This window comes from Oryzias melastigma, linkage group LG15, assembly GCF_002922805.2.
Source record: "Oryzias melastigma strain HK-1 linkage group LG15, ASM292280v2, whole genome shotgun sequence".
NCBI lineage: Eukaryota > Metazoa > Chordata > Actinopteri > Beloniformes > Adrianichthyidae > Oryzias > Oryzias melastigma.
Genome location: NC_050526.1, coordinates 8,721,853 through 8,743,354, shown reverse-complemented (window position 1 = coordinate 8,743,354; position 21,502 = coordinate 8,721,853). Strand labels below are relative to the sequence as shown.

General features: G+C 39.4%; 1 protein-coding gene across 3 annotated transcripts in view; it reads left to right on the top strand.

Annotated features, from left to right (window-relative positions):
* dntt (deoxynucleotidyltransferase, terminal) overlaps positions 1-21,502 on the top strand; it is a 144,596-nt gene that overhangs the window by 43,699 nt on the left and 79,395 nt on the right. For all 3 annotated transcript variants that reach the window (XM_036215509.1, XM_024296427.2, XM_024296425.2), the window contains 2 exons: positions 2,693-2,825; positions 16,352-16,454. In XM_036215509.1, coding sequence (XP_036071402.1) covers positions 2,693-2,825; positions 16,352-16,454 — 236 coding nt within the window. The remainder of the gene's footprint in view (positions 1-2,692; positions 2,826-16,351; positions 16,455-21,502) is intronic.

Sequence of the window (21,502 nt, the reverse complement as noted above, 5' to 3'; positions counted from 1 at the left end):
TAAAAGAACTGGACCAAGTGACCAGTGTCTTGAACGTTCAACGAGTTTCATATATCCCGCTTCCAACAAGCTCGCGCCATATTGCGTTGACTCAGACCGATTTGGACCAATCACTGCTTCCTGACGATTAGTGGTTCCAACAAGTCGGCTTCCGTATCTTGAAAAAGATACTAAACTGACTGGATTTGGTTGGACTTGCGACTAAACCATTTTCTGTGGGTGACATCACACTAACTCGGTCCAGTTCTCTTACGCCTCATTTTCACTGAGCGGTACGGTTCGGTCCAGTCTGGTATTTTAGTGTTTCTATTATAAAATTGATCAATTAAGCCGGACTGATCCATACAGTTTTTGGACCTCGTTTAGTTGTGCGTAGAAAAATGGAACAGATCAATTAAGGCCTGTTTATACTTTCAAGCAATTTGTAATTTCTCTCGTTGCAGTAGTTGCTCAGCCATCGGAGTGGAATCGCTCCAGTGGCTGCAGAATGTGACACCTGCTGGTGATGTCGTCTGATACTGGAATTGTACATCCGGGCAAATCGCATCATTTAGCTTGAATTTATTTTAGCGATCATAGTACGCGACTAGGGGCGATAGAGCGCCGTCCAGCGGCTGCTGCCCACCACTGAGAGAATTTCCCCATTGTGGGAGTAATAAAGGATTTTTTGATTTGATTTGACTATGGAGGAAACTGTTCAGAAAAATGACTTTTTAACCCTGAAAATGACAAAAACTCACTGAAAAAGTTATTGGAATTCCCAAATTTCATGCACAGAAACAAGGAAGCAGAGAGAGCGGACAACTAGATAGAAAATAGAACAAGATACTGGAAAAATATACAGTATGTCTTATATTTCATATCTCGCAGTGATCCGTTGACCGATTGCAATGACGTATAAGCAGGGTTTTGGGGTGGAGCTACTGATCATGACGACAAAAAAGCGCCAAGAAAGCGGCTGCATTCCTCTTCTGAGACCCCAACCTTCTCTCAAACAACATTAAATGCTTTGTATCTATAAAATATTGGAAAAAAAATATCTGCTGGGTGACCTCCATTTTTGTTGTCCGCTTCACCCAACATGCGCTGTGACAGTCCAACTTTGAGTAGTAGTGCTCACCTGAATTGCCTAGAGCAGGATTCTGCAACCTTTAGCAGTAAAAGAGCCATTCTGACTTGTTTTCTACTGATCAAAGCCTAGAAGGAGTCGCATAGTCTTACTTTAGCCTTTAAGAAATTTGGATTTACATTCATACCTTCTGTTTTTTTAAACAATAAATATGAGTTATGTCTAATGTTTTGGCACAAACCAAACCAAAAATATAAAAAAAACATGCATCTCTAAAAATGTAATTTCTTTATTCTTTTTTTTACTTTTTTTTTTTTTTTTTTTTACTTATTTTCAAAATAAAAGATGCTCTGTGTCAAACAGGATCATCTCAGTGCAGCTCTGAGCAGCTAGTAACTAATGTTGTGTAGCAGAAGATATGTGTTTTTAACTCATAAAAGATCAAACTTTTTACCAAAGTTTTTCTTTCCATATAAAATCTGTTCATTCTGGAGGTAGAGTTGATCAAACAAGACGTCTTCAGGTCAACAGGATGTAAAAACCTACATAGTTTATCATCTATGTGAACCTCAGACATCAATTTATACAAAAAGGGTTGAAGATAAAATCCACAGAGAGAACAAGCAAGCATCATCCTTAACCCTCGCGTGCACTTATGGGGTCCAGATGACCCCACCCTTACATTGATGTGTGATCCCACTCATGACAGAGGTGGACAGGATTTAAGGACACCAGTGAAGAGATAAAAACCTTGAAAAACAGTTCAGTGCGCGGTCTTGTGGGTGTGCCTAGGATAGCACACGGGATAACACGATCATCCGCTCCTTCACGCTGCTAGCGGCTCCGCAGTCATCTGCTGATCCACACCCCCTTCCTCCCGCGCACCTATCCTCATTAAAAAAAAACCTAGAGGGTCCTGTCACTTGCTCCGAAACAGTCCCACTCTTCCAACACATGAGCTCAATATGACGTAGATAAAACTCAGCTCAGCACAACTCGGTTAACACAATGAGAATCACGGTCAAAACCTAATGACAACCAGTACACTATGACCAAAGAAAGGATTGAAACTGGGTGAGAGCTGGTGGTTAGAGTTCCCAGAAGCCTCCTGGAAGAACTGGGAGACAACGAGGCAGAGCCTCATGAAACTGAAGGGCAAGTAACTAAACTGGAGAACTTCCACACAGAAACAACTGACGAATGTTCAGAATAAACCGGCTCCCATCCATCTGCAGTGTTTGAAAAGGGCTGACGTGCATGCCCATCTAACTGATCATTATGAATCATTAAGAACACTGCAATCAGCCCTGTGAGCAGAGATGTAATGATTATTTCATGGAAAATATGTTTAAATCCTGATCAGCCAGCTGCTCTCTAAATCTTTAAAGAGAAGAAAGCAGAATCAGGACATTTTGTTATGGAAAAAAGAAAAGATCATGAAGCAAATCAAGTTGCATTAAGCAAAATCCTCATTAGTGGATTAATTATGACTACATTTCTTTAGAACGTTGTGAGTGTACATTTATCTTCCTTTTAATTCTCCCTGACTCGTCGCTTCCCCGGAGCAAAAGGCTGATTGATGGCTGGCTGCTGGACTAATAAGCACGTGTCTTTTCCCTGCAGGTTTTCTGCATTATGGAGACATCTCCAGGGCTGTCAGTAAGGCTGAGGCTCAGGCCCTGGGGAGCATTATTGACGAAGCTGTCCACGCCATCACTCCGGATGGCACACTAACTCTGACAGGTGGCTTCCGCAGGTACAAAAGTTGTTTCCTTGAGTCAGTGCTGAAACTATTGATGAAATGAAACCCTGCTTATACAGTTTACTTCATTTTATATTAAAAGTAGCATCCACTCATCTTTTCAGAGGAAGGCTAGAGGGGTCACAATACTGATAAATAAGAATGTATGTTTTAATGCCTCTTCTGTTGTATGTGATGGGAATGGTAGATATTTGATTGTAACTGGCACATTATATAACCTAAAGGTCCTTTTTGTTAACATATATGCTCCTAATTATGATGACCCTCTCTTTTTTTCCTCATGTTCTGGACCAGCTGCCCTGCTTAAATTCTCAAATGCTTTTTATGGGAGGGGATTTTAATCTGTGCATGGATCCTGGGATGGATAGGTCATCGCCAAAACCAGGCTATGTCATGTCCAAATCTGCCTCCCAATTACAGTCATTCCCCTCTACCTATGGTATATCAGATATTTGGTGTGTTTTACACCCATGAACTAGACAATACAATAATAATTTTTTTTTTCAAATGTGCACCAGTCATATAGTAGGATTTATTATTTTTTTACAGATAGCAAGCTTACGTAGAATATTCCGTCGTGTGACTATCAGCCTATTGTTATATCGGACCATGCACCTCTTATATTGAAACTAAATATACCCGACTTTTCTCCTCCTAGAAGGCAGTGGAGATTTAACTCACTTCTGCTAAATGATGAAAATTTTGTTGAGTGTATTTCAGACCAAATCTCTCAGTTTCTGGAATTTAACCTGACACCTGATGTCTCTATGGCATCTATTTGGGAAGCCCTCAAAGCCTACCTTAGAGGCCAAATCATATCTTTCTCAGCCAAAAAGAAACGCGATTCACTATCAAGACAGAAGGGAAAGACAAATAGCTGACATAGACTATAGACACTCTCAAAATCCCACTCAGGACTTGTATAAAGAACGTTTAACACTTAGTGCTGAATATGACAGGCTTACATCACATTCCATTGAATATCTACTACTAAGAAACCGAAGTAATATTTATGAACAGGTGAAATACTAGCAAGACAACTGAAAGGGGCACGGCCCAAGCAAGTGATTAATGGGGTAACGGCACAAGATGGTACCTTAATAACTGACCAGCAGGGAATAAATGACGCCTTTCAACTCTATTATAAAAACCTGTATGACTCTGATTCCTCTCACTCCAACCTTCTCTGTGAATTCTTTCAAAATTTACCAATGACAACCTTGAATCTTATGAAGTTTCAGTCTTAGATGCACCTATACAGCAGCATGAAGTCTTAGAAGCAATAAAGGCTTTAAATCCCCACAAATATCCCGGCTTAGACAGTTTGCCAAATGAATTCTATGCAGCCTTTGCAGAAAAACTAGCCCCCTTAGTGACTATGTTCATGGAGTCTTTTAGTAAAGGTATCCTTCCTAGCAGTTTAAATCAAGCCTGTATCACTTTACTCTCCAAAAGGGATACAAATCCTGTGGAATGTGCCTCATACAGGCCAATTTCACTTCTAAATAGTGATTATGAAATTCTAGCTAAAGTATTAGTCAGTCGGTTGGAGGGAGTCTTACCTAGCCTCATTTCCTGTGACCAATCTGGTTTTGTTAAAGACAGACGCTCTTTTTTTAGTATTCGTCGGTTACTTAACATCTTGTATACCCCCAGTGTCAGCGAATCTGAGTGTCTCCTTTCTATGGATGCCGAAAAGGCTTTTGACAGGGTTGAATGGAATTATCTTTCAAAACCCTACATAGATTTGGATTTGGCAGTTCTTTCCTATCTTGGATAAAGCTTTTATTTGCCTCTCCTTTGGCTTTGCTACTTACTAACAACACTTATTCAGAACCCTTCAGACTACACCGTGGAACTCGCCAGGGCTGTCCCCTCAGTTTACTTTTATTTATTCTGGCTATTGAGCCCTTGGCAATAGCCATTAGGAATGATTCTTTATTTCATGGCATTCCAAGATGGGGTATAGACATTGACTGTAAAAATAATGGACTGAGCGAGCAACCGCTTTCACCGTCACTTCCTGAAACGGATACCGCCATTTGCAACCCATCTTCAGCGATTGGTCTGAGTCATAGCTGAGTCATGGAATCTACAGGAAGTTCTGTCGCCAATCAGGAGTGAGTTTATTGCAACCGTCCGCCTCTTTCCACGCCTCGACCACGAGACCGCGGATGTAAACAGCTTCTACTTTAATAACGGCGGCTCGGGAGAATTGTACAAGTCATTGTTGAAGCCTTTGAGGGAGAACCATTCCAACATTTGATTCTGTCAGCGGTCCTTTGGGATTTACTTACATTTATTCATTTTAGTCGAGATAAAAGGAGCATTTGGGTGACGCTGCTGCAGACCGGCGCGTGTCCCCCTCGCGCGTCTCTTCACATGCTCGGCCAGGTTACAGTCTGATCAGATGCACGTGAGAAGCGCGTTCAGCAGTATTTAAAATAAATAACCATCCTAACAAGTGAACAGCTGGATCATTTTTTTGTTTGAAATACGATAACATCCATTGAAGTTTGTCTCGCGGTCCTCAGACGTCTGCGTCTAATTCAGGCTGCAAGCTGGAAAAGTGCGGCGAAGATGAAACTTTCGTTGGTGATTTTATGCGCATATATAGAACTTAGAATTTATAAGCTACAATCAAAACAGTGAAATAAAGAAAAACGAACGTTAATCAAACAAAAAAGTCCAAAGCACATAACCTCAGAGTGAAATCTATTTCTCCAGAGTAAATCCTCATCTAAAAATGTCGACAGCATGCTCCTCTTGTTGTTTTAAACTGCTGCATCGGTACATTCCATTGAGGAAAACAACAGTAGGACAATGATTGGTACATTGTTGAATTGTAAAGTAGGTGTTAAAAGGTCTTCACGGACCCATTGATGAAGTCTGCTCCCATTGGCTACCCGTTACCTGTCAATCAAACCCCCCAGACGTTCGACATCAGACCCACAAACGCTTATTGAGCCATCTGATTGGTCAATTTATAACTCTAATAACTTGTGATAATGGAAAAAAATCTTTAAAAAAAAATTAGGATTAGAAAAAAGAAGTTAATCAGAAAGCAGCAGAGGAAGAATGATTATTCTGACACAAACTGGCCCTGTATGCAGATGATCTTCTGCTGTTTATATCTAGGGCAGAAGAAACCATCCCCAATATTCTTAATCTGCTTGATAAATTTGGAAAGGTGTCAGGTTACCAACTAAACCTACATAAAAGTGAGCTGTTACCTATTAAATGTCTGACTCTTCTTTAGAAAAAATCCAGGTGCCCTTTAATGTTACAAATCACAATTTGGTTTATCTTGCAATAACTGTGACAAAGGAATTTTGCAAACTTTTTAGAGAAAACTTTTATAAACTTAAGATGAAAATACAACAGGAGTTAAAAAAATGGTCCCCTTTATATCTCTCATTAGCTGGGAGAGTAAATGCAGTTAAAATGTCAGTACTGCCTAGATTTTTGTACTTATTTCAGTGCCTTCCAATATACATCCCTAATACTTACTTAGGGAACTTGATTCCATTATTTCATCTTTTATATGGAATGGTAAAAAACCACGTCTTCGAAAAGAATACTTGCAGAGATCAAAACGAGACAGTGGGCTATCTCTCCCTAATTTTCGTTATTATTATTGGGCTTCTAACTTATGTTGCATGTCCTTTTGGACACATTATTCTGAGAATACAGGTCCTCCATGGGTGGAGATGGAGAAGTTTTCATTCAGACCTTTATCACTGTCATATGTAACGGGTGCTCCACTTCCACTATCAGACCCCCTGACCATTCATAACCCTGTTGTGCGTGACTCAATTAAAATAATTCAGCAATTTAGGAAACACTTTGGGTTTTTAGGAATGAGCCTATTTACTCCGATAGCATCAAATCCTTCCTTTCCACCCTCTTTGTCAGATACCACTTTTCAAAGATGGCACCAAGCTGGTCTGAAATGTTTCAATGATCTTTTTGCTGAAAACCAACTGGCATCTTTTCAACAACTGTCCAATAAGCATAATTTGTCGCCATCACACTTTTTTAGATATTTACAAGTACGTCATTATATGATGACATCAATCTCAGACTTTCCAAACAAACCCCCTAAGAATGCATTAGATGACACTTTTTCATATTCCATCCAACTCAAAAGAAGTCTATCAAGAAAATTCTTAACATGTTTCCACACATGTCTCCCTCTATGCAAACCATTAAAACATTTTGGGAAAAAGATCTGCAAATCATTATAAAAGACTCAGAATGGGATGAAATCATGACAAAAGTCAATTCATCTTCCATGTGTGAGAGGCACCGCCTGATACAGTTTAAAATAGTTCACCATGCACGTCTTCATAAATCTAAACTTGCTAAAATGTACCCACAAATCAATCCAATATGTGACAGATTTAAAGTATCAGAAGCCACTTTAATTCATATGTTTTGGTCCTGTCCGAAAATACAGTGCTTTTGGAGAGATGTATGTGATGCTTTTTCCTGTATGTTTGGGATTAATATACCACCGAATCCACTGATGCTTCTGTTTGGGATCATGATGAGGCCTCAGCCTTCAAGTGGTCAGAAGATTATTGTTTTTTCAACTCTCTTAGCACGTCGTCTTATTCTGCTCAAACGGAAGGACGGTGCTCCACCCACAGTTTCACCCTGGATTAAAGATGTATTATTTCATTTAAAACTGGAGAAAATGAGATACACATTAAGATCTTCTGAACAAAAATTCAACTTAGTATGGGAACCCTTCTTAACTTTTTTTAACATCTACAAAAGTGATAGAATGACCTTTCAACATTGTTGTTGTCTTCTGGTATTTTATTTACTCTTTTCTTTTTCCTTGCTAGTTATTTAAGTACTATATCCTATCTTTTTTTATTTATTTATCTATTTATTTTATGTCTACATACATGTGTATATATATCATAATGCAATGATGTAATTATAACTGGTATAATTGTTGGCAGCAGAATGGGGGCGGAGAGGTGGGAGGGGGTGGTTATTGTTTGTATTGTTTGTCTTGTCTTATGTGGAAAACATAATAAATATATAAAACAAAACAAAAAAAGTAGCAGAAGTCTCAAGAGGTGTAACAAATTCCCATTTGCCAACTATTTTCCAGCTAATACTTTTCAACATTTGATCAGTTTAACATTTAAAGCTGCATGCTCAGAAAGGTTCAACAGGTCAGCCGTGTTCCATTCAAGTGCATCACACGCCCAAATCCCAGTGCACGGAGGCTGCCCTTGCAAAGCAACATACTTTGTGCAACTATGTGCTAATAGAAGCCACTTCCCTCTGTTCCCAGCTCTTTGTGCTGTCCCCTTTTCATCCACGGCGCTTTGTGCATGAGTAAGAGTGGAGCACTCTGCTCCATGGTGTTGTAAAGCTCAGCCATCACCAGTGGCGTGTGAGGTAAATAATTTAAAAGCAGTCCGGCGGTGAGGACAGGCGCCTGCCTCTCAACGGGGGGACAGAACTGCCATATTTTAGCTGATGGCTTTTAATGGCACCTGGGCTGCAAACAGCCCGTTCGCTGGGCTCTCCTCTTTTTGCACTGATGTTCTGACATGCTCCTGCTTGTCAAATGATGAGCCAAAATGATCCCAAGCTACATCTTAATTGGAGATACTGGATATAGAATTATCATTATAAACAAATTTCAATTAAAAACAGCATAAAGGTTATGAATTAACCTCAAGCTTTATACTAAAAAAAAAGTAATTTATTTTATTTAAGTCATGCCGGTTTGACACTTTCAAATAAAACAAGAATGAGTCAAAGTGGCTCATTTGAGGAAAAAACCTATCATGTCTTTGAATCTTTGAACGGATGGATCACATGAATCTGAAAAAGGAAAAAATCAAAGACCAAACACAGACACAATCCTGAGTGTGAGAACAGGGAAAACGTTTTCAGCTGAATCCCAGCAGATGTGACTCTGGAAAAGACTGTCCAGGTGTTGAAGGACAGCAGCACCAGAAGATCATCATGGTCCTGATCGGAAAAAAGGAGATGCCTCAAAAGAGAAAGAACAAAATGTATAAAACATGATAAATAATGGTAAAAATGGTCAGGTCAATAAGGTATATATCACCAGAGATGACATGCTAGCTTGTTGTGTACGCAAAGTTGGCCGCCATATTGGAATGGTTTAGATGTCTGTTCACTGCTGTGTTACAATTGTACAAACAGATCTGGAAAAACAAGAATGTGACTTTTCACTAGTAAATGATTGCTGTCAGCTGATAAAGGAAAACTTCTAGAAAACATTTGAACAAGATCTGAGTGAGTTTACTCTCAATAATGAACGTTTAGGCTGATCATGTCGGTTCAAAGTCATTGACAGCTTTAGACTTCTCACTATTTCCACGTTTTTTGGCAGGACCACCGATTTTTACGTTTATGGAGGATGATGGTGGTATTTGTATGTGTGTTAGACCTCAGATCAGACCAGATGACAAGGATTTCCTCAGCAGAGACGAGCGAAGAGGCAAAACTCCATTCCCCGCTCCGACGGGCGAACCGGGAAATGTGATGAGTGAAAGACCACCTGCCCGCTGTCGCGCCGGAGCCTGACTCCTTCTGATAGAGACTGGGTGTGATCTATTTGTAGAAAGGGAACTCCAAGCCCAGCATTGCTGCCCCCTGCCAAATGAATAGGTTGATAATTAGCCCCGGCCGTTGCATGCGTTAAAGCGGGTCCCGCCCGGACCTCGCCTCTCTGGGACCGTGTTCACTGTGCCCTCTCTCTCGTCTGCGGGGTCATTAGGACCGGTACAAGAGTCGACTGGGCTGCACTGTTCTCACTCCGCTGCGACGGGGACCGGCCAGTGTACAACCGGCGCTAGCGGTCTGCAGCAGCATCCACTACCACTGACTGGTTTCTAAACACAGTCCGAGGAGTTTATTTAAACGTTAGTCTGTGTGTAGATATGAATGAAATCACCACCATGCATCAGGTGTGCATTGTGTTTCCTGTATAATAACCTATTTATTTATGAAAAAAGTTTGTAATGTTGTTCATTTGTTGCACTTTCTACAAAAATGTTATACCATGACCTGGGAATTATTTTTCTGATGATCAGAGTTTTTTTCTTTTTAAAACCGGAGCAAAATGAATCATTTTATGGTCATTTTACTGTGTCTGCTAAACCATCTCATTGTTCTCACACCATATCAGTATGGCGTCACTCTTTATATATCTTGGACAACAGTAAATAGCCTGGGTGGCATCTCTAGCAATACATAAGTCATTGGTCATGAAAGTCTCAAACATTGTGGCAACCTGGGGGTTAGCCCCGCCTTCAGCTCCTAAGACTTATGGGAAGTGGGAAATCTTGGGTGTGTTACATCGCTCACCATAAGTGAGGGAGCTGTGAGGAGAAGTGAAATTTATGCTGTTTGGCTATTTATGATTGTTCAAACTAAATAAGAGTTGATGCTGGAATTAAGATTATGCATTCTTTGCTCTGTGTACTTCTCCTCTCTGAGACTGTAGGGATTGTGTGGTGTATGGGGCACAGACAGCTCTCCACTTCAGCCAATAGAAGAGCAGCTCAGCTCTCAGTTCCCTGTTGCAAGTGACCTACCAGCTAGGTTGTTACAATTTAATATGTAGGGTGTTGTGGTTAACCTCCAAGTCTTGTGTTTTGGGTTTGTTCATAACAGGTTGTCTGTGTCTTCTATTGAGATGGTCACAAATGCCTGGAATGATCCCATTTAGTCTAATTTCTTCAGGAAGATTCTTATCTGGGTTTGGTATGTTTTGTATTTGGACTTCATGTTTGGTTATCTATTCAAACTCTTAAATCATCTGGACTTGTTGGAGTCTTGCTGCTCCAAGGTTTCTCTCCTCTAGCTGTCCGTCAAACTTTGTTCAGGGTTCTGCTGCAAACTTGAATTCAGTATAAATGCCCATTTGCATTTGTATTTACCACAGTTCTGAGGGATGTGAAAAAGCCTGTTGGAATCATGAAGGAACAACATGAGCTAATAGCTTTAGAGCAGGGCTGTCAAACATATCCTGGTTTACATTCAAACCGTCAGGTCTCAAGACATCCAGACGGCAGTAACAAATCTTTGTTCAACTTATTTGTAGCTTGGTCTTTGTTTTGTTTTTTCTCAGTTGGAAAAATGCTTCAAACACCCTCGTAGCCTATCATTGCTATTAATGTATTATCATCATTATTACAGCGTTGAGGCTGGCAGGTAACATAACTGCATCTTACCCAGACGTGGCATGTGCTTGCAAAAAAATTCAGTTCTTTTTTCTTGATCTCTTGTAATGCCAGAATTTATTTTCCTTTGCTTCCCCTAGTGGTGGCATTACACATTTATGCAGCCATTTCTTTAAATAACCATAACTCCCCTAAGAAATTGGTTATAAACTTGCTTCTTTTTTTTTCAATGTCCTCACAAGTTTTTCTCTTCATGATTGGGCCAGATTAAGCCATCTAGCGGGCCGGATGGGTATGTTTGACACCCCTGCTTTAAAAGAAAAAACAAACCGAAATGAGCTTCACAAAAAGGCGTTTTTGATTGCTCTGCAGTTTATGTTGTTATTCCACGTTCAGATGTTTCAGAATTAAAGACACGTTGCTAACTGAAAGTAAAGCAAGCTAAATGGTCAAACCTAAGAGATTAGCTATACATTCTTTTAGACGTTCACTGCCTTACTTAAGAACTTTATTTTTTCTGTTGCTTTCTGTACCTTTTCACACATTTTGTTGGAGGTTCAGATGTCTCCTTCCATTTTACCCTGAATGGGATCTGATTATTTACATACAATTGTATCCTTTTCTTTTTTTGCCACCTGAAGAGATCAGCTAATTAGTTTAGCAAAGTTGTTTGCAAGTTCTTGGAAGGAAAATCGCTCCAAGGACATGATCTAACCCTGATCCGTAGTCGCTTACACTTACTGTCTTTCCTGATCATCTCCCACTCTGGCAACAGGGACAGATGGAGAAAGAAGTGATGCACTTTCTCTTCCTGCAAGTGACTTTTCTTTGGATTTCACCAGCAGGAATAAAGCTTTCCACATCTATATAATTCATGTATGTTGCCCTGCTGTCCCCCATATTTGTAAATAAGCATCTATATTTCATAATCTTTGTGCCAAATGCTCAATAATTTACATTTTCCTTGCACGCCATAAAAGAATAGATGGTCTGGTTTCACACCAGGTGTTTATTCTGTCGACGTGCCGCTCTGCTCTGTGCTGCAGTAACAACCCGATTTGCAGCCAAATATTCATGTTAACGTCTAAAAATTCAGCTTTTCTGCAAATTGGGATCAGGAGGTTCTTGCACTGACCCCAGTTGTTGATGAAGAGTACTTTCATCTCTTTCTAATAAATGTCAGTCAAACGTTAGTCTCCATCTCATGCACCCAAGCGCTTATTGATGAAATCTCTTTATTTTTATTGGATGCACTGACGTCAGACATTTGGAAGCCAGGCCGTATTTTTCAGCCGTAACTTTTTCCACACTAAAGTTTGAAGAAACAGAATTTTCTCTCTTAAAGCAAAATCATACACTGACAGAATTCTGAAAGGTGCAACAAAATCAGCATCTGTCAAATCATCCTGTTAGTCAGGCATTCCATCTTTTGAAAGCTGACCAACATTATCTCTTCCTTTGTAGAGTTTTAATGGCTGCCCGCTAATGCTTCTGCTCTGTGAATCAGCCACAGTGACCTTTGAAGCCTTCCCACCAACCATTCATCGCCTCTCTCCATCCCTTTAATATTGCTCTCTGGCTGCCGTTTGTCACAGGCAACAGGGAGAGATCAAACAGCCAGCCTCACGGCTGCAGGGCTGCTTTAGCGCCGCACTGCTCCAACCTTCACTGTCATTCTGCTTTGTTCTTGGCTGTGGCACTGTAGGATTTTTCCTATTGTTTATCAAAGGCATGGTGTGTGCCTGTGTGTGTTCGTGTGCTTGTTAATGATCAGTTTGAAATGATGCCCTGACTTTTGATGACTAGTGCTGGTCCAATCCACTGCAACTTATTTAAGAGTTAACTTTCATACAGTGGTTTTGCTTTCTGTGTTTGCCACCATCATATTCAGAGCTGGTGAAAAACCTATAACATGAGTTACTTAAAAAAAGAACATTCTGTTATTTTAGGTCAACCTGCAGTGTGGAGAAAGAAAAAGAAAGATGAAGCTCAGGGTCGGCCCTGGGCATAGGTGAGCTTGGCAGCCGCCTAGGGCACTATGTGCTGCCACCACTAATTTCATGTAAAATGTTAAAAATGTAATCATTAAAACCATAAATAAAATAACTCAAAAGTTTAACATAATTTAATAATTTTGTCTTGTGCTGGACCCCTCCTTGCCTGACGCAGCCCTCGTCGAAGCTGGTGGTGGTGGTGGTGGTGGTGGTGGGGGGGCTGCTTCATTAAAACTTTACGAATGAAAAAGCAGCTAAACAAGCCCTCAGGACAGCTTTAAGGTCAAAAAAGAAAGGGAGAGGAGTAAAAAAACAGACTCAAAGCAGAAGTTTATCTGTTTTATCTACCTTCAATCGCTTGGAAATTCACCCCCCCCCCATTTCAGTTGAAAAATAATTTTTTTTTTGTAGGAAAACAAGAATTTTACAGGCAATCTTGTTTTTATTTTTCTTGTCCTCTTTTTAAACCCTTAAGAATGGAAATCTTTAAACCTTAAACACTGTAGATTTCTGACAAAACATCTGCCATGCTGAGGGAGCTGTATCAACCATTGGTGGAGTGCTCAGCGGGGCCGGCCTTCACTGCAAAGGTTAGGGGTTTGCATCCCCGTTAGGGAGAAGTGTAATTATCCTGAAAATAAATATTTTTTAGGTAGTTATTATTACTTATTATTATACTTATTTCAACAAATTCCAGGCAGCTGCAGTGTTTCTTTTTTGCCGGGCCGTGGTATTCGTCTGTGTGTGTGGGTGTGCACAAACCACTCTCAGTAAAATGCGTACATATTCCACGACTTTGCACTCAGAAATACCGTGTATAATATACGCCAAACACGCTTTTGCGTGCATATGATACGCAACGATTGAGAATGGGATGCTCCGGCGTACAATATCCACGACTTTTTAGGTTTGGTTTTGATCACGTGGTCAGAAATCCTCCGGCTCTTTTCTAAATGACGTCGTTCCTGGTTAAGGTTAGGATTACGGTTACGGTTAGGGTTAGAAAAGCAAATTGTTCGTTTGTGGGGCTGTCTGTGATGCTCACGCCTCCACCAGGGGACGTGTCAATCGTGGAAAACACATTTTAACACGTTTAGGACCGCGCGTATTATATGCACGCAAAAACCGGTTTTGGAGTATATTATACACGGTATTTCCCAAATCGTGGCATATGTACGCATTTTACTGAGTCCGGGTTGGTGTGCCCATGAATGCAGGAGGAGGAGGAGAGGAGGGGCAAAGCAAAAATCACATTTTACCTACGGCACCATGCAGCCCAGGGCCGGGCCTGATGAAGCTTGATGACTTAGATGATTACCTGTTTTGTCACAGAAAAATCTAAAATGTCTTTTTTCTGCTGGAGGTTGAACAGAAATACATCTTTAGCAGAGCATCATGGTAGAAAGAGACCTAGGAGACCTCTGGACCACAGAGAAAGCTCCACCTTCTCCAAAGCTTCTGACTGTCTGCTGATGAGGCAGCAGATGGAGGATGATGGGATGGGACAGCACTTTCTTTCTTCCTGCAGCCACATTCACTCACTTCTTTCTTCTTGCTATTGCGTCATAGTGCAGTGTTTGCTAACCCTAGTCATTGCAAAGCACTGTCTTGCATTTTTTCAATTCACCCTGCTCAAACACACCTGCCTTTGATGACACGCATTATCCATTATCTTATGATGAAATGAATGATGATCAGATGAATCCGGCATGCTTAGGCAGGACGACATGGAGGTCAGAGGTTGCAGGGGTCTGCAGCTTGAGGCTCCAGAGCCACATGCAACTCTTATCCCTCCATAGTGATTCTCTGGCCAAAGAAAATGAAATCAAAGTAATTTTTAAAAGTAAGGGTTGCTAATTTAACATTGATTTAATTTATTTCAGTTAAGTTTATATGTTCAGGGCTGAGGAAAACAAACTGTAATGGTTTTTATTTCCCTGCTGCCATCATTAGGCCGTGTTACTGCTGCACTTCCTCCAGAATACTCAGATTACAAATATTAGGAAAAAACTTTGGTAAAAAGTCTGATCTTTTCTGATTGCTGAGTTTATTTTATGACTTTAAATTACATTTTATTTTATACTGCATAACAATGAGTGGCTAAAATGTTGATTTGTGAATTCTTCATATACTTTTTCTACTGCATCATTATTCAATCATGTTTCATGTTTATGCTCCAGTTTACAGCAGTAGTAAGAAGGGAAAATGATGATGGCTCACCAAAGTAAATCTAAAGTATAACAAGAGAAAATTTCATTTTTTTCTTGTTTCGTTTACGAAAACATTTGTTTCACTTGTTCCTGTTTGGGACAGGAAGTCTTTTATTTGAACGAAAGTCAAATGAGCTTCTTTCAAAAGAAAAAATAGACTGAGAAAATTCCAGTTTATCCTAATATTTATGTATTTATTGGCACTCAAAAATAAAAATATTTCACATTTATTATAAAAAAAAACAAAAAAATTACGTTTTGATCAGTACCTGACAGTCCCAAATGTTTTTTTACTGGCAAAGGTTGCAGATCTATTCAAATGTGAAAGGGTGTGTGCACTTGTGGAGTTGTGCAATAATTTCTTATGATGACAATCAACAACAGTTTTGTTACTTGATAACATTATAATGCAATACTGTAATATAGTACTGATGAATAACTGCATATATATCATGCCTTGTACAGTGCTCCATTTTAAGCACTAAATCAAACTCTGGCAAATGTTCAATTTCATGGATTTGATGTGTTATGTGTGTGTACTGTATGTATACAAGTACTGTATATTTACTAGGGCTGTGTCTTTTCCCCTCTCACACAATTCTATACCCATCTCAATACATATTCCTCGAATCGATACTTAAAGGATTCAACAAACTTGTTGTTGATACGATAAAGTCCTATTCTTTTCCCAGAAATGCTCAAATCTAGATTTTTCTTATTCGTATGGCATTTAAAGCTATAAATAATAACGCACGGCATTTGACAGAGAAATGTATACATGTATTGACATGGAAGGAGCATCTTGTTACTGGACGTATCATAAGAAGACAAAGATGGAAAAAAAAATTAAATAGTTTACCGGAATCAATTATTAACTTCCTGATTGATATTAGACCTTTTAACACAATCTTGTTCATATCTGTGGTTTTCAAGTGATACTGCAGTCGTCTAATCAATTTGTGACAGGTATCTATTTTTTACATCCGAAATATTTACCTTTAAATTTAAATTGTTATATTTGCATATTTGCATGTATTTTTCTTTATTTTCCCATACATTTTGTGCTTTGATTATTTATCTAAAGCATTGTTGGTGAACAGTGAAATAAACACCACTGTCTTTCTGTCCAGGGGGAAAGACTTTGGTCACGACGTTGACTTTATAGTGACCACACCGGAGCGGGGGCAGGAGGAGCGTCTCCTCACCAGCATCATCCAACACCTGAAACAACAAGTGAGTTAAGTTGATCCCAGATCAAGATCAGGGATCAGTCTGGAAATTGTCCCCAAACTGCCCTCCTTCCTGACAACTGACTAGTTAGAAGCTCTGTGGCTCCTTCCCTGTTGATTTGAATTGCACACTAGGCTCTTTTGGGGGGAGTGTGCTCAGATACCACAGCTAACAAACAGGAGGGAACCTTACAGCACTCTAACCACCAGTTTTAACTACACTTGTTACCATACACACTAAACACATTACACAAGTGGAGTAGACGTGATAACCTTCATTCCTCGAGGGGAAGGGGAGGTGTCTGCGTTCTTGGGGAGCTGTTGCGGGTCCTTGCCTTTTTGGTCCTGGCCTCCTTATCCTTTCAAACATCGGGCATCTCTGACAAGAACGTAAGCCTGGACCGACCGCCTGTGCTTACCATTCCTGTCAGGAGTCCCCGTCTCTCACTGGGACTGTCATCATGGACAGGGCTCTCCACGGGGCGGGAGGTTGCCTGGATTATGATGTGGCTGTTTCTTGTGGGACTTTAGTGCTTCAGGACTTCTTCTTCAGTGCGGGTAAAGAAAAAAGCCACAATGCAGCAAAGGGATATTTGTATCCATATATGAAAGTTCTGACCAAAACTTTATCAATTCTGCACCAAATAAAAAAATGGGTACAAATCTCAAACTTCTCCATCTGACACCAAGGCTCCAGGTGGCCGTGTGTGTCGTAATATCACTCATTATTTAATAATATCAAACTCACACAGCTTCCATCCTCGTGGAGCACAGGTGATAGAAGAAATTGCCTTTGAATTACTCCAAATTATATTCAATCTATATTGACAATATATCATCAGTTTAGCATCTTTTTTAAATGATTTCTTTACTCTGTTCTTTAATTTTGAAATGAGAGAGAAGAAGACAGTGTTCTGGGCTCTGTCGGTTCAGTTGTCTTCAATGGAAATTATAGATTATCTGGAAAATATTCACAGAGCTGCACTTTCACATTTTTATGTTGCAGTCTTATTTCAAAATGGATAAAATAATTTATGTCTTCAACATTCTACACACACTACCACATGAAGACAAAGGGGAACATTTTTTTTTTCATTCATTCATCTTTTTGTCCGCTTTGTCCCTTTTGGGGTCGCGGAGGTGCTGGAGCCTGACCCACCCACTGATGGGTGAAGGTAAGGTTCACCCTGGACAGGTCACTAGTATGTCATGGGCCTCAGTCACACACCCATTCATACTCACTTTCATACACAATTTAGAGTCACCAATTAACCTATGAAGCATGTTTTTGGACGGTGGGAGGAAGCCAGAGTCACTGGAGAAAACCCACGCATGCACGGGGAGAACATGCAAACTCCACACAGAAAGGTCCCAGTTGGTGGTTTTGTTTCAGCTCCAGCAGGGATTTGAACCGGGACCTTCTTGCTGTGAGGCAAGAGCGCTAACCACTGCGCCACCAAGCAACCAAAGGAAACAATGTTTCTGGGAAATTGTTGCAAATTTATTTTTTAAAAAAAGCATGAGAAATCACACAAAGTATTCACAGTGAAGCTCTGAACTGAGTTAAGGTAAATTCTCCTTTCACTGAGCATTCTTCAGATGTTTCAGCAGCTTCATTGAAGTCCACCTGTGGTCAATTCAGTTGATTAGATGTGATTTCAAAAGTCACACACCTGTCTATATAAAGTCCCAGGGTTGACAGAATGAAGACAAAGGGATAATTTGTAGATCTTTGAGACACGGTTGTCTGGGGAAGGTTCTAGAGAGATTTCTGGTCAGAGCTCCAGCGATCCTCTGTGGAGAGACGGCCAGACGGAAGACGCTTGTTATCAAAAGGCACCTGAAGGACTCTCAGACCATGAGAAAAAAAATTCTGATGTCCAATGACTCTTTGGAGGGAATACCTGGGAAAAACCAGGCTCCACTCATGACCAGGCCAATAGTATCCCTACAGCGAGGCCAGGTGGTGGATTCTGTGGTTTAGCCTGGTTGGTGTCTTTGGTTTTGTCATACTTTGAGTTGTCGACTGTCAGTCACTCCAGGTTCATGTTAATCACCCACTGCTGTGTTTATTTGAGTGTCTTGTTTTCAGTTGATGGTTGTCAGGTCATCTCCTTTCACCTTTTTGTTTCTCCACGGGTTTTGTCACCTTTAGATGTCATGCCACAGAGCCTGTGCTCCTGAATTTGGGGTCCTTCACTGCCAGTTCTTGACATATTGACCTAACAATTAAGAACCAGAAACCTGAGATGTTAAGTACACTGAGGATAATTAGCACAAATTAAGACAGCTGTGAATAATTTACAACCAAAACCTGGTGTGACTGACAGAGGAACCTCCCAAAATAAATAAATAAATAAGTAAAGCACTCCGTCCTCACAGGCAGGATCCTGCTGTGGAGATGTTTTTCAGCAGCAGGAACTGGAATCTGGTCAGCATAGAAGAAAAGATAAATGTAACAATGTACGGAGACATCCGGGATGAAAATCTGCTCTAGAGCGCTCCTGACCTCAGACTGGGATGATGGTTCATCTTTCAGTAGGACAATAACCCTAAGCAAACAGTCGAGATATCAAAGGGGACTTCACAACAACTCAAGTAGCCCAGCCAGACTCCAGACCTGAATCCATTTGAACAAGATCTGAAATGTGCATCACTGTTTATCATCCAACCTGATGGAGCGTCTGTGAAGAGGAATGAGTGAAACTGCTCTAAGAAAGGTGAGCTTAGCTTATGGCATTATATTTAAAACTACTGTAATGGGTATGAAATATTGCACAAAGGCTGTGAATACTTATGTACTTATATCTCAGGGTAATTTTGATACATTTGTGACAATTTAAAAATACTTCTTCACATTTTCTTCATGAGACATTGTGTGTAGAATGTTTAGGACATAAATGAATTTGATCCATTTTGGAATAAGACTGAAGAGGAAGTGAAGTGCCGTGATAAAACTGTGACAAACAGTTCATAATGGAAAGCAGCAGAGTCACATTTCATGACTTTTAGTAGGACTTTAAGGAGCATAAAATACAGCTTTCCATTTCAAAAGTACATTTTAAAACAATGAAAATGAACAAATTAGCAAGAAACATTTAAGAAAATAAAAAAGATGCAAAGAAAATGAGAAGTAATGTGAAAAACCATTAGAAAGTGTTGAAAAAAACCGTTTTAATTAAAGATGTAAATGTTTACATGTGCTTAATGGATCAGCTAATGATGCACTTAAAACAGCAAATATTTACTGCTAATTGTTTAGTAATGTTGCCACAGTCAGAATCAAACTCATTTAAAAACATTAGGTTTTACAGCAAATATAAATTACATATATGTTCCAAACCAAGGAAAATATGATACAAAAAGCCATATATATATATACACATATATATATATATATATATATATATATATATATATATATATATATATATATATATATATATATATATATATACACAGCCATATATAGTCCTGTTGATGTTGTACATATCCAAGAATTCAGTGATCCAGGTGTGTGGCATTGAGGCTTTCTTGTGATCAATCCAGGCTGTGCACAGGTTGGTGTGTCAAGATCTGCAGTCTTGTGTGACTGTTCTGTCAACCAGGAGTTGGAGCTAAACACAAACTAACAGTGCAACTACTCAGAGAATATTTAACCTCAAACCCTTTAAGCAACTATAAAGGGGCCCTCTGTCTGCCTTGTTTAGTGCCAAACTTGGAGAATGCAGCTGACCTGTCTACTATGTTTATATATGGAAAAGAACAACACCTGAGCACGGGTGTGAGCTCACCTTTGCACTAAATGTATGCAAGTTGAAATGATACAATTTACACGTGTTTGTTTGTATGCATAAGAATGTGTGTGTGAAGTGAAGTTGTATTGGGTTATGTGTTGACATGTTTGTGTGTGTATAATGTTGGAGCCAACTGTAGCATTCTGTTGTTTCAGACGATGGGCTCAATGATGATAACTGATGGACTATGGTGGGGTATTCCAACCAGTTATTCACTCCACAGTCACACCGTAAGAGCTGAAGAATATAAAACAAACTTAATACAATTTCCCTTTTTGATTCACTGCCATGCTTTACATGAGCTAGCAGCATTCCCTTGCTAGATAGCTTTAAACAGTTGTTTTCTTTACATAAAACACGAATTGCGAATAATCACAAAATATAAACAATAAACATAAACAGTAATCTTGCCTGTTCACCTCCTAGATACTAAACACAAAAATTATGGATTTTAAACAATCTTCAATCTGTTTCTGTCTTCATATGAGCGCCAGCCATTATGCTTCTCTCAGTCTCTGTTGAATGGATGCGTGTGCAAAGATTTCATGGGGAAAACAGGAAGTGGATAGCATTTTCAAAATAAAAGTCTTCACAACAAAAATACACATAATAAGCTGTAACACAGTGTTTTAGAATGTTCCTTTACAACTTAAAATGACTCCTTATGAAACTGAAAATATCTTCAATTAATTGAAAGTAAAGTGACAAAATAATAAATAATCTATTAGAGAGGGCAACAAAAATGTGTTTTTTTGTGTTTGTTGTTCATGCTTTAAATAATATAGAAATTAATGAATATATATATAAAGAAATTACTCAGCTATATGACCTGTGTTGGTGAAGGTGATACAAGTGTCATATTTATGTAAATAATTTATTATAAATTTATATAAACTTGGAAAACATCCAAAGCATTAAAACACTGGAGGCTCTTTATGTTTGCATTGTAAAGCAGCAGAATCAACATGAATCAAGTTTAAAATAAAATGTAATATTTAAGCCAGAGATCCAACAACTTTGATCCCCAAAATACTGAAATTATTAACATTTAATGTTATTATCTGAGTGTTGTGAGGACTTTAGTTTGGAGTTTCACTGGAGTTTTAGTCATATTCCGTCTCCTGTCAGTCACTTCAGGTTCATGAAGATCACGTATAAATGTTTTCATTTCTGTTCATTGTCCTCAGTGTATAAAAGTGTCTGTTTTGCTATTAACATTGTCAGGTCATCTGCTTTTCCTCTCTTTATTTCTCGG